Consider the following 13998-nt stretch of genomic DNA (forward strand, 5'->3'; position numbering starts at 1 on the left):
ACATGCTGGTTAGTGATATGTGCTCATCTACTAACAAGTAGGAAAACAAAGGTTACTACTTCACAACAAGCATAATGAGGAGAGTCAGGGCCAAGACGCTGGTGTAAAAAGTGTTAGAAATGATCTGTAAAATGCATGAATTTCATTCCAGGGTGTTAAAAAATCTTCCTTTGTCATTCAGTCAGCATTGTTGCTCCTCCACAAAGCTGAAAAGATGTAAATCAGGACATCAGGCGTAGCTAACTCGGTGGTTATGATGTGGACAGGGTGGCTGGGTCAGAGTCGTAGGGCTGCACAACTAATTGCAAAAATCCCAATGATGAAGATGCTTAAAATAAGTAAATATGTAATAATATGTCAAATGAAGTGTAACATTAAGTCATTTTAGCCAGAATTGTGCAACCCTGGTGACTCAGGGCAGTGGAGCGTGATGACACAGGGGATGGGTTGCACTGTAAGTCCAGTGCGCAGACTTTACCTGAAGGGTCAGCACTATGTTCTCTGGCTGAGGGAGGCCAGATCAGATCAGAGCAGATCAGATGAAGAGGGCATGCAGAAGACAAAGGCAACGCAGCGTCAAAGAAAGAGCAAAGCCACAAAACAAAAAAACATGTGGATGAAATAAAACAATAAAAAGAGAAATCAAAGAATTCAAAACTGGCATGCATATCCACGTAGTTGCATATTGTAACACTGCACACAGACGGCAAATCCACCCACGATTGAGAGAAAGGTACAGAGTGAACTCTCACTGTATTTCTTTTAGATATCAGGGGCTGTCAAAAAGCTAAAAAAAAGGTTATCAGAGTTGTTGTGCCAGACGCAATTACCATTTTTTTTTTCTGTGGTGCCAGTAAAAAGATGGCTTCGCCTTGGCTTGTAAAAGCTATTAACGCCTTGCCTCCGAGTAATTTCTTTTAGTAATTTAGATCATAAATTGCTGCATCCAAACAGACAAACATTATGCAAAAAGCTAAAGAAACAGGCAGAGAAAAGCAATCATTTGTAATACACTACCACCAGGTTACCTTTTGGTATTCTGTCTGAATGGCTCCAAACTTGTCCTTTGCCAGTCTGATGATAAGATCTGCAACAACACAGAGAAAAGAAACACAGCATGAAGAGATCTGTTGTAGCTTTTCGATGTTCCATAATTACATTATACACATTTTAGGATGGCAGGTTTCAACAGACGCTGTTTCGCTCTACTCACACAGTGAGCATCAAATGTAACCACTGGGGTATCACTGGAATCAAAAACATTGACATACTGGATTATTATCTTAAAAAACACAGCTACCTCAGGAAGTGGTATTTTTCTGATGAAGACAAACTCCTTTCTAGTGTGCAAGAAGCTCGTGGCTTGTGTTTTACAACCTGATTTATGGTATTTTCAGCTTTTATATTACAGGCTTGGAAACACTCTGCAGCCAACAGCAGAAAACTGCAGAATATAGTTAATGTGAGAAATTATTGCTGTCAAGCAGAAGCAGCAAGTTGACACATTTGACAAGATGGTGTCAGGAAATCCAGAGCCAAACGCTCTGACACTGCAGTGTCCCTTCATCCCCATCTGTTCCCTCGGGTTTAGACCAGAGCTAGTCTGACAGGATGAGGAACTCTTATTTTATTTATTTTGGGACTTTAGATCGTGTTAGGATCCTTTTTTGATATTCTGGTTACTTCTGGGTCTCAGAGGAACTCAAAGTAAAACTCTTTTTTTTTGGGAAACTGAAGCTAGATTTAAAAGTCCTTGTAATTTTTGCATCTAACAACTAACAACAACAGAAGTCTAATGCTACAAACTGCATACGTTGGGAGATAAAGAAGTCCTAAAAAGCACCTAAAAACAATGGATACAACTAATAATCTTAAGTTTCAGATGGGAAAACACTTTGAGGATGAGTTGTTGATGTGGATATGGTTTTGTTCGCATGGTATTGATCGTCTGTTGATGTTCTCCATGCAGGTAGTCCGCATTCTTGTAGGCTTGCATAATTTGCCTCACATGGACCCTTGTGGCTATGTGGCAAACGGTGAGGAAAACCCTTTATAGGATGTGAGTCTGCCCTTACCTTACATTATAGTTGTTCATAAAGGATAATGTTTTAACTTACACCACTTCTGTTGTTGCATTTTTTAGTAGTTCAGTCACAGTAAGTTAGACAGTCCATAATTATAGAGTCTCTCCAAAAACAACCCAAATAAATCTACCTCCCATCAACTACTGTGCTCACTTCTCTTTCATGTCTGCACCTGAAGCAGCGCTGGCTGTGAGTCATCATATAACGACGACACAGACGGCAAGTCTTAGAGGCAACTGGTTTCCAAAAATAAGATGCAAACGACACAGGGGCTTTTCCTTCTCCTGCAATGCAATGTTTCTTTTTTTTTTTTTCTGAAGGGAGCATGTCTCCTAAAGATGAATTATTCTAATTAATCTCAAATAGACTTATGATCCCTGCTTATTATTCAAAGCATGAGATTTGTTTTAATAAGAGGGAGCTCCAGGCTTCTCCTTCACTTAGTTATTATGGCTGTTTAGGAATTAGGAATAGAGGGGCTTATCTGTGAAAGTCCTTATGTCTAATTGCCTTTATTTGAACATTTATTAATTGATGGAGAGCCGGGTTTATTTCTCAGTCAGTCTTCCTTCACACTTCCTCACTCTTGGCTGGAACAGGTGCAGCTCTGGTGCCTTGCTTAAGGGCAGCCTGTTTAATTGTTACAGTAAGCAAACAGCTGAAGTTTGTGATACACTTCAGCTGACAGGATTTTCCCACCAAGCTCAGGAAACACAAGTCTACTTGAAAGACCTGTCTGCCACCAAACTTTTCAAGCTTCTAGGTTAGTTCCTCCACCCCAGGATGCCTGTCGTCAGTCACTATTGTGCGTTTTGGGTTGAAGTGTAACACAATCCAGGCTTTTGGAGGAAAATAAAGTTCAGTCAACTGAGCCCAGCTATCATTTTGTTCTTGTTCTAGTGGCCCTTTGTATGCATTTCAAAGAAACCCCTGACCTTGTGGTGAAGATGTGTGTAAATTCCTTTTGTACCCACATGATAAACTGTAACAGCGGTAAATAAGATCTCAAGCTTTCAGGCCTAAACATTGCAGTAATATGTCAAAATGTGACCTGATATCTTCCATTGGTAGAAGATATGAGTGCCAAAAGGGAGGAATGAAAGCAGATCAATAGCAAATTACTGTTGTAATAGTGTTCCAAACATTTTCTGGAAAGATATCCCAGTCTTTATAAACAGTGGAACAAGCACTGCAGCCTCAACACTCTGGATTAAATACATATTAGGGCTGTTGCTGACTATTTTCTTGTCAATATGTCTAAGAAAAAGTCACAATTTTGCAGAGCTCAAGTTGATATCCTTTAATTATCTGTCAAATTGCTTATTTTGTCTGAAAATTGCCAATGAGCCAAAGTTTTCCCAAAGTTTTCTTCAAATGCAGGAGCTGGTGTTCATACACCACAGAGAACAATCATGGGGAGCAGGTTGGAGTGGATGGATGGACGTATGAAGCACATGACATGACATGTCATGTTCTTCAACTAAGTTTTCGCTTCCTAAAAATGTAATCAAGACCAACCAAAGTATAATCCCTGCAGCAGTATTCTTTCTCTGAAGCATGCAAATTAGTTTCACATGAACCAAACTGATAGAGGCACTGTTGCCAGTCCAGAAATAGGGAAAGAAAAGGCTGCTACTTAAACAAATTATCAATAATGAATAAATGGAAGCTCAACCGAAGAGGGTTATTTCTGCCTTGAGAAATATTTGTACAACCAAAACCTAAAAAATGAAAAATGAATGAATGAACTTGTCGCTGCTGGATACCCGGCCGAGAAGGAAGCACGCGGAATAAAAGAAGCGGTGGCGGATGAAGGAATATAAGAGAGAGAAAGGACAGAGAAAGATCAAAGACTGAGGGATAAGAAAGGAGAAAAATAAGAGGTGAAAGAGAGTAAAGCAGCCAGGAGATTGGGATGGATTGAATCCAAACTCAGTCTCTAGTAAGAGGCGTCTAATCCCTCTCCATGAACGAAAAGCTCACTTGATGCTCGTTTCAACCCACGTTAACCCTGTCCTCCCCGCCCTGCCTTCTGGCTCTGATCATTTTAAAGAAGCGTAAATGTCGTCAGGATTCTTTGGCCTTTAACCCTCTAAACTAATCTGCTGTTTGTCATGTTGACAATATTTTAGTTTCAGATGTCTTTGCTGATTGTCATGGGGCCTGCAAGCTGCTCTCCCAGCAAAATGCATGTACAGTATTGAACATGTTAATGCAAATGTATGAAAGAATCTAAGTAAATGTGATACATAGCAGAGGCCGGCTTCGGTAGCTTCTCAGCTGTGAACCAAATCAAGGTAGAGGTTCTAAAGTTGATTTAATGAAGCTTTACAGGGAGCTCAAGATAAAGCAGAACCTGGCAGGATGAATTTTTCATCAGTTTCGCTAGAAGGGAGTCGTCCACCCAGAGGAATCCAGCAGGTCTCTATCTTATTTTGGCTGCTCGGGTTTAGAAGAGAGAAGAGGAGGGAGCTTCTTTGATGGCCGTGAACAGTAATAACACAAACTTTCTGTTTTGTTGGTTTAAACTACAGTAAAATAATTGGCTTCGCAGCGTCGTTTTAAAATTGGTGAGGTTGTTTCCACTGCCCTGTTGTGAACCAGGGCTTGTAAATAGAACATGAACTCAGCTAGCATGTTTATTGAACAGTCCCATGTGATGCTGTGTGATTTCTGACAGCAGGGAGTCAATCAGATTCCAGCCCATGTAACCTTAGCTGAGCATTTGCATGCATTTGTCTGCACTCTTTCCCTTATTTTACCTTCTCTGGTCTTCCTCCCCTCTGAGAACACACACACACACACACACACACACACACCTAATTTACTATTTTATGCTTGGTTTTCCTGCTGTCTGCCAGATATTAGCAGATGTTTTTTTTCCCCCTGTAATTTCTTAAATATATGCAAACACACTGCTCACATAAAGTAGAAGACACACCTGCATTAAGCCAATAACATCAATTTGACTAAAAGACTGAATCGATTCAAAGCAAAGGCGTGTCTTTTCATTTCAACATCACATAGCTACTGTTTATGCTGCAGTCCCAGTTTTGAAGAGCTGAATGTGTGGGCTCTCTGCTCTGCAGAGATAAATATAAGAAAAAGAAGAGTGGAAGTGAAATGGAATAAAATATAATTTATCCACTTGCTTTAATGACTGGCTGCTGTTATTTGTGGCTAAAGTCAGACTTGGAAAAAGACAAAAAACATTTTTAATCAGATGCTAAAGAGTTAATTCTACGTTGAGTTCTGGTTAGCCTGAATTCATTTTAGTTGTAACTGTAAATTTATATTTAAATTTCTAATTCATTGCATTTCATTTGTAATTTGAATGTTTTTGGGATTTGGACTGTTGTGTGGATAAAACGAGCACACTGAGAATCTGAGAAATGTCACTTTGGCATTTTCCAGACCAAAAATTCTGCTTTTTAGTTTCTTGATTGATGAGAATTATAACTGTTATTTGCAGCCGTACAGGCATTGAAAGACACAAGTGAAATATGAGTTAATGAAAGAAAGAGTCGGAAGCCATTTACTGTGTTTGCATAGTACATTACATGACTCACAATCAGTGGGTTTAACCATGTGGATACAACCCAAAAATTGCAAGAATCATACAAGTACATAAAATTCATCAAACGCGCTCAACTGCTTCAAGTGCCTACATTTTAGAAACAAGAAGTTGTTTTGTTAATTAGTTTTCTTCGTGGTTCCAGGTGCAGTCTGAACAGGCTAGTTTTTAGTCTGCGATAGAGCATGTGTAGCGTCTCTACTGTCCTGATGTTATTGGGGAGCTCAGTCCACCATTGTGGAGCTCAGGACAGCAAATACTCTGGGTTTTATTGAGCGGTAGCTTGGCCCACCTTGAAGTGAGGGAATGCGAGCTGTTTGATGGCTGAGCATATTGTACAGGTTGACATGTATGGTTAGACCACGTCCTGGATGTCGGATTGACCAGAGCCAATCGCAGCACAGCAGGCAAGTACATGAGTCATGTGGGAGAACTTGTTTAGATTGAAGACAAGCTTGAGCTGCAGGGACTGGATGGCACACGCATATATCCATAGTTACTGTATCCTGTACCACAAGTCCTTGTACTTAAATTGTTAATTAAAGAAATACAAGGGCTAAACCATCACAGCAAGTAAACTGTTGTGTGTGGCTGGTAATCCTCCCAGCAGCCCCTCAGGGTGTCCATGGAAAAAAGGCGATTAACGCTATGGATTAGATGATTTGACAGGAGTGTTCAAGCTTACGCCTTTAGTGACTGAATACAGTAAACACACACACACACGTTGCATTGATTGTCTCCAAGGATTTATAGCAGAAAGGTTCCGGTGTTGGTGAAACATACACAATGGTATTTAGCTTCATTACCATGCACCACATGCTGTTTCTTTAAAGAAGAAAACGGAAAAGCACCTACGCATGATCTGATTTTAAAACAGCTAGAGACCACATCAAATTACTTCTCAACACGTTTAATCTTTTAGAGTGCATCAAGATGGATCAGATAAACTGCACCATAGCAGACTAATCCATGAAGAGACACCTAATAGTGTGACTTTGTTTGTTTGGCATTGTCATCCGCAGCAACGTACACAGCAGCTTTATGTTTGCTTCAGCCTGTTATCTTTGTTTACCTCTCTGCTGTCTGCACTGCATGTGTGTGTGTGCTGCACTGTACATTCAGAGCGACCGAGAGCTGGAGCCAACTGTTGCTCTAATTAACGAATCATCCGCCAGGAGCGTGCAGCACATAGCTAGCTTTATCCATGTTTTATTTCATATATATATGTCGATATCACCTTTTGTATGTATAGGGCTGAGAATGGTTTGAGATGTTTAATGATGGTGCCAATATGATTCTCAGATGATACAAATAATACAGTACAAATATCAAAACATACAAAGTTTTTCTACAAAACCCCTTTTTTCCATTCCACAAATGAAGCCAATGTTGTCTGAGTCAAGTATAATTTGTGTAACAGTCATACAATATCTCCATTCTAATAAGACTGTATTTAGATTTAAATCAATAAATCATAATAAACAATATGGCAGCTGAGCAGCCATATTTGATGCCAACTTTCAGTACTGATCAGAGTACTCTGATAGCCATAAGTTATTGTGTGATAAATGTTTTTAGTCATTTAACTGATATTTGCTTTTATAATGCTTCTTATAGGAAATATTTTCCATGCACTGTAGATTTCAGTGGATGCTTGTATGGATCTGTACTCATTGCATGTCATTCCTGCTGCCGGGGATCTCTCAGTCAAAACAATAACAAGACATAGTTTGATGACGTCATGAGGTAGCGTGGGAACGTGGAACGTGTTGTCTTCACCGTCACTGAGGCTGCAAATCTGTCTGACATGACTGTTCACAGACATGGTGATGTATTTAAGTTTTATTAACGTTTATTTCAGCCACGATTATTCGTGTTACCTCGTTTCATTCTAAGAAAATAGTCACAAGTAGCATTCATGTGGGGTTTCTAGTGTTCCCCCGGACATTATAACAACTAGAGGACGACGTGATGCCAGTGACAGGCGGCTATGGACTTTGTTGGAGACATTTTAGATAATGAGTAAACAAATCAACAAATTTTATAATATCGTTGCAGTTGTTTTTAGGCATTTTAATGCTGACATTTTACACGTTCTACCTTTGAAGTGCAGCCTTTCACTAAAGAAAAATCTAACGGTTCAAAGGATGTTTTTGATTTTTTTTTTTTTTTTTTTTTTTCATTGATTGAATTCTTTTATAACTTGGCAGTCAGTTTTTTTTTCTCCCTTGACAGTCGTTGTTACAGAGTGGGATGGGAACAGGGCTCTTTTTGTTATGAGACCATCGGTCTGTGTAACCAATCGGACATCCTGTGGTTGTTATTGAAGCAGAGCTGTTGAGATGACTGACCTTTGTAAAGGCTGCAATGAGGCTCAAACAGCACAAACTATTCAGGAATATCATGTAACGTGCAGTCTGTGAAAAGCCAATAACCTTGTCTCTGTGGGGGATTAAAACCTTTTTCAAATAAATGTCACACATAACAGGTCCAGCTGACAATGAAGCTGCATGGCGGGGGTGAGAAAAGTGACACGTGTTAAAAGGCGTACAAAGTACTTTCCCACTGTTGTTCTGAAAAGAAAACACATTACTACTGAACTTATGCTTTAACTTTCCACTTAAATAATATAGTCAACATGAGGATAAACACAAAAACAGGGAAGTATTGTGTCTTGAACACTCTTACTCTTACTATTCTCTCCAGTAATGTTAGAAAATCTTTACTTAATCTGCTGCTGCATTCACAAAGTCAAAGTCATTGCACCTGAAAAATTGCACAATAGAGAAATGAATGAAACATCAGTGAAGGGTGGCTCCCGGCTGATGACCCTGCAGCCTGCACAATGGCACCGTCGGAGGTGCGACAGGCAGAAATGCCAAGCAGGTAGAACTACCTGTGCTTACATCATATGGTGGCCGTGGGAGCTCAATGTACTGCAACTTCAGAAAAACACTTTAGTCCTGTTTCTAGGTATGTAAGCTGTCTGTGGAAATCCTCCCACAGAGTCTTTTCATTGTGATATGTAAGCTGAGGTTCTACTGAAACAAGCATTTGTCTCTGTGTCATTGAAATAACCCTTAACCCCTAAACACAAACCAATTCAGAAAATATCTTTAGCAATTTCATGATGTATAAACAACATTTGTAAAACATGCTGCAAATTCAAACAATGCAACACGTTACTGAGACACGCTGTAGATACGGAAAACAACAGGGGAGGCTTGGACACGCTCACATTATGCTGAGATTATCATTAACTATTATTAAGTATTAACTCTAGGCTAATCTTTGTCATGAACACTAAATCTCCTCAGAAATCATTAAAATGACATTAGAATTAGAAATAGTTTTCGCCCTGCAAGGTCCTTTGAGTGCTGTGCAGTGGCCACTTTCTGTGCATCTGCATAGTCGAGCGGTAGAAGAAGCCGGTCCTCAAGATAAATATAAATGGATGCTAAACGGACTCGACCTTATGAGTCACAAACCACGGCGACAGTAAGTTGGTCCAAGTTGTGTTCAGCACCAGCGTCCTCTGGAGACCCTTCAGGTGCCGTCTTCTGTATTTAAAGCCCTTTTCTGTATTGTCTTTGAGTTTCTGTTTTCTATTTTGATAGGGGCGACAGCACAAGCGGAGCTCCAATCTAATATTCCTGACCTTGAAATTCACTTTGTCTGCCTGTTTGGTGTTTTGTATATGATATTGTCCCAGCACAGAATGCACAGTGGACAGGTGGGAGGTGCCACAGCGCAGTGCTGTCACACCTCATCATCTATCTTCATAAAATCTTCTGCAAATAACAGCAGGCTGCTAGTAAATAACCAGTCACACTTTGCAGTGGTCTATTATAACTCAGTAATCTGCCTGTTTATGTGGGAGACGTCAGATTACCAGAGTCTCCTTTCTATCACTGAGGAGAAAAAAAAACAATCACTGGTTCATGTTTTATTCTTGAAATGCATGGTGAAGCAGATGTTGCTGTTTTACATTCTAAGATATGATGTAACCTTTTGCAATATACAATACACTAGAATTTAAGCTGAAATACGCCCACACAGTCCAAGCAACCAAGACACAAAAGCTCTGCACTTGTCATTGTGCTTGTAGGGTCCAAGAGCTCTTAGGTGCACAAACTATTCCTAAATTACCTCAACCATATTTTTCTGTCCTATCATCTCTTGTTACTTGATGACATATACACCTGCAAGAACAAATGTCGACTGATTGAGCTAATAGTTTAGTTAATAGTGTTAAATACAACATGCAATCGTTGCTGCTTTTCAGAGAGTGTAATAGTTAAGACGTGCAGCAGGTGTACTGCAGAAACTGGAATGTGAATAGAGCAAATCTTGGTAGTGAGGCAGAAGGAAAGTCCCAGACATGCTGCTGTGACTTGCAGACGTGTGCTGCTCGCTGCTAGACACTGTTAATGCTACTGGTGTCAGAATTGAGCCTTATTTTACATCCTCACTTATTTTAAGTTGCTCTGTGTAAGACCGTGAGCTAAACGGCTGATGGAAAATGGGAAAGCAGAAAAGAGAAAGACAGTCGGGGGTATGAATAAAGGATTAGTGTGTGAGTAGGAATAGGGAAGTGGTAGGTTAGAGAGATAGAAAGATGGATCAAAACATAGATTATAGTTCGTTGGAAAGATTGAAAGAGATAAAGTTGATGTCATGGAAACTAGGGTGTTCATGCTCTCATGATTGGCTGTGCAGTATTTACTGATAGCAGTGTGGCTGGAAGAGCCTCCATGAACTGCTTAAGAAAAAAAGGGGAAAAATTCCAATCAACTTGCTCCAAAAGCCACCAGTCGAATCAACAAAACTCTAATATTCCCCATGCTAAGCCCCGGCAGTCGTCTGTGACAACACCCATTGCTAACAGGCTTATATAAAAAAAAAAAAAAAAAGTAAGTGAGCCTGGCCATGAGATACACTTCCACACCACAAAACTTCATTCAGCCCTGCTCTGCTTGTAAGGCATACGGTGCAACAAAGCAGACAGCCAGTTGGGGATTTTTACTGAACAGAGGGATGCTTTTGCCAACTACGTGGATTCTCCCTCACAAAGTTATCCGAGGACACACACACACAAACGGGAGAGAGCCCCATGTTAAGAATTATATCCAGCAGGAGGTGTAACACTAATGCAGACCAGGAACTCCGCTTGGCCTTTACTTCCCTGAAGTGACATAAACCAGGATTTGTGCTGGTGCTGTCATTTTTTACACTCCTGTGCAATAATATGAGATTTCGTATAAATACATTTTATCTAAAGCTGCTACAATCAGCGTTTTTATATTGGATCAAATGACTTGATGTGTGTGACAGGGGTCACACAGAGTGATCAGTTACCACCTGACTCTGCAGTTTCCCTCAGCTCTACGGAGCGTTTCATTGTATGGGTTTTACAGGCTGCAACATTCCTGTTTTGGTTCTGCTGCCCCAAGTCACCAAAAATCAGCAACCACAGGTTTAAATTTATTTATTTATTTTTTAACATACTCATATAGAAAAGCTTAGTCTTTAAAGCACATTTAACACAAAGGTCAGACGCAACACTGGTTTGTTTGGAATGAACAGAATAGTGACCAAGCAGAACTAAGAGTAAAAGAAAAGTGAAGGAAACTCATGAGCAGAAGAATCAAGCAGAGCATCACCTACACTGTTTGGCAGGTAAACCAAAGTGCAGTGCAACATCACACCAGCAGTTAGAGCTCAGCGACCAAAAGATTTCCGCTTCAGTATCTGCATATGTCGTGCCAGTATTTTGCCGTTGAGTTGTTTTGGCACCTTTGACACCTTTGGGAGGTGTCATCGGGCCGCAGGCTCTGATCGGACACAAGGTTTTTCTCAAGGGTGCCGCTGTGAATATCCAGTAATGGAAGGAGCTAAAGGCATGCAAGGAGCATCTCTCCATCCTTGTTGCTATGCAACAGAAGAGTTTTCAGTATTTTTAGGTAATGGCCTTGGCATTTTACTAGAAAAAGACTTTACTAGGGAGTTCAAAGTAAAGGCAGACTGAGATTGAGAAAGAGAGAAAGGATTCATATCCACTATGTTACATCTATATGGTATACCAACATAACAATTTATTTAACCTACGTTTATCAGTCATTTCTGTTCTGTAGTCCAGAAAGAGCTTTGTTAAGTCTGGAGAAATGATCCTTTAGCTTTTTCTTTTTTTTTTTTTTTCAGAAAGCCTGTGTGACAAATTGGGGTTGTAGAGTTTGAAAGACCCGGAAATTTACAAACGTTATTGGTTGTATTAGAGACTAAAGGTGCGTAGAGCTTAACCTTAACTCCCTTACATATCACAGGGAAAAGACTTAAGGCCGCTTACATACTTAGAAACAGGAGTAAAGATAATGTTTGACTCTTGGAGAGACAGACGCATTTACAGCATTTTAACATCAGGCTCAGATGCATCTCAAGTTTTGATATTCAGTCTACCCAAGATTCATGAAGTGACTTTGCGTAAGGGGGGTTCTCGGATACCTTTTGTTTGAGAAGTCTTTTTTACAGTAAAGCTTTGCCAAGAATGTGTTACAGTAAATCCAACACTGTCTGAGTGAGATGTGTGTGGGAATGCAGCTACGTTCCAAACCATGTGTGACAATGGCCTAAATCAAAGTACCACATCCAACATGCACTCTGACATCCCTGCCTTCCACTTCCTGTTTTCACACACACCCAGGTCCTGGGACCTGTCCTCGGGGTTGCAAGATGAATCAGACTGGATACACAACAGGAAGAGAATACACGTTAAAATGTTGAAAATGTTTTACTTGTTTAGGCAAAATGCTAAAATTCCAGTAGTAACCTATGGCTTACTATAGGTGATCTAAAATATTCATCAATTGCTACTATAACACTGCTGCTTAATAGGCATTCAAATCACATCAACTTAAAGAAACTTCTGGTCGTGTGTACCAAGAATGTGTCATAAACAGATGTCTCATATCTCTATGCATACGTGGGTTGTTCCCTACTAAATACGTGGTTTCATTTCCTTCAGTGAATGTTAACACTCCAGTGACTTGACATTTAACTGAAATGTTTCTGATAAAGGAGAACAAGTGTGTGTGTGTGTGTGTGTGTGTGTGTGTGTGTGTGTGTGTGAATCAGAGTTCACTTCCCATGAGTCTGGTGTAAAAACACCTCTGCACAAGGTAAACATTCTGTTACCATAGAGTCTGTAACTATGGAGAGGGAATCAGGCTTAACTTTACACACACACACACACACACACACACACACACACACACACACACACACACACACACACACACACACACATTCTTGCAAAATTAAAGGGGGAAAGGCATTTAACGAACAACTGTAAATCTTTTACCTTAATAACATGTTAACAATGTTCCCACCAACGACATTTGCAGAATTAAGCTGAATTGGTATCCACGATGGTTTAACTAATAAAAAAGGTATTAGTCGGCCCAGATTACTGCCTTGAGAAAGTTATCCCTCACATTTCAGCTACAAAAGAACATTCTTGCGGTTTTATCGTCAGACTTTTCTTAGATATTGATGTTCATGTGTTAAACAACATGCATTATTTTTTCCTCCCTTCTGTAAGCATACAAGTACATGTGTATGTGTGGGTGTGCGGAGAACACTTTACTGCAATGTAAACAGCTGAGTCTCTTGGCTACATATACAGCTGCAATCCCACACTTCACTTAACTCTGTTTCCACACAGGAGCCAGATGAGAACACGAGCGAGACTCTCGCATAGAAAAGAAACCAACATCCACATCTCCTATCTGCTCACACGAACACACCAAAACATGCGTGTTGAGTTGTTGTTTCTGGACTGTAAATGCAACCCAGTCTGCACGTTTAGTATGCTAATAAACTTGGCTGCATCCCCTCAGGTGCTTTGGTAGCCGAGCGGTTACGGCACAAATGCCACATGACTGCACGGTCAAACGCCAGTTCGATTCCAGGCCGTTCAACCTTTGTTGCATGTCATAGTCCTCACACTTCCCGTGTGTCCTGTCTGCCTCTCACTATCTCTATCAAATAAAGGCCAAAAAAAAAAAAAAAAAAGACACGTAACAAGGGGAGATGAACACACTCACTCGCAGACGCACCCTCAGACAAAAATAAATGTGAGCGGCATTGGAAACAGATGCTAATAAAAAAATGCTATATTGCACAGGGACTTGCAGCAATCTTGTCCACTGATGAGAAGTGAAATGAGTCCAGGGTACAGTGGCTCTGAAAGATAAACCTGAGCTGGATTGATGCGCCTGTAGAGAAGCAGCACGGTCTACTGTGTGTCATGCTATGTATTTCTGTGTATGCAGGTTTTAAAAT

General features: G+C 40.3%; 1 protein-coding gene across 1 annotated transcript in view; it reads right to left on the reverse strand.

The window, feature by feature from the left end:
• Positions 1-13998, reverse strand: part of prom1a (prominin 1a) — a 70604-nt gene that overhangs the window by 41504 nt on the left and 15102 nt on the right. The window contains exons 2-3 of the mRNA XM_070836838.1: positions 1029-1087; positions 479-505 (exon numbers count right to left, since the gene is read on the reverse strand). Of these exons, the coding sequence (XP_070692939.1) occupies positions 479-505; positions 1029-1087 (86 nt within the window). The remainder of the gene's footprint in view (positions 1-478; positions 506-1028; positions 1088-13998) is intronic.

Source organism: Pempheris klunzingeri, chromosome 9 (assembly GCF_042242105.1).
Source record: "Pempheris klunzingeri isolate RE-2024b chromosome 9, fPemKlu1.hap1, whole genome shotgun sequence".
Classification (NCBI taxonomy): domain Eukaryota; kingdom Metazoa; phylum Chordata; class Actinopteri; order Acropomatiformes; family Pempheridae; genus Pempheris; species Pempheris klunzingeri.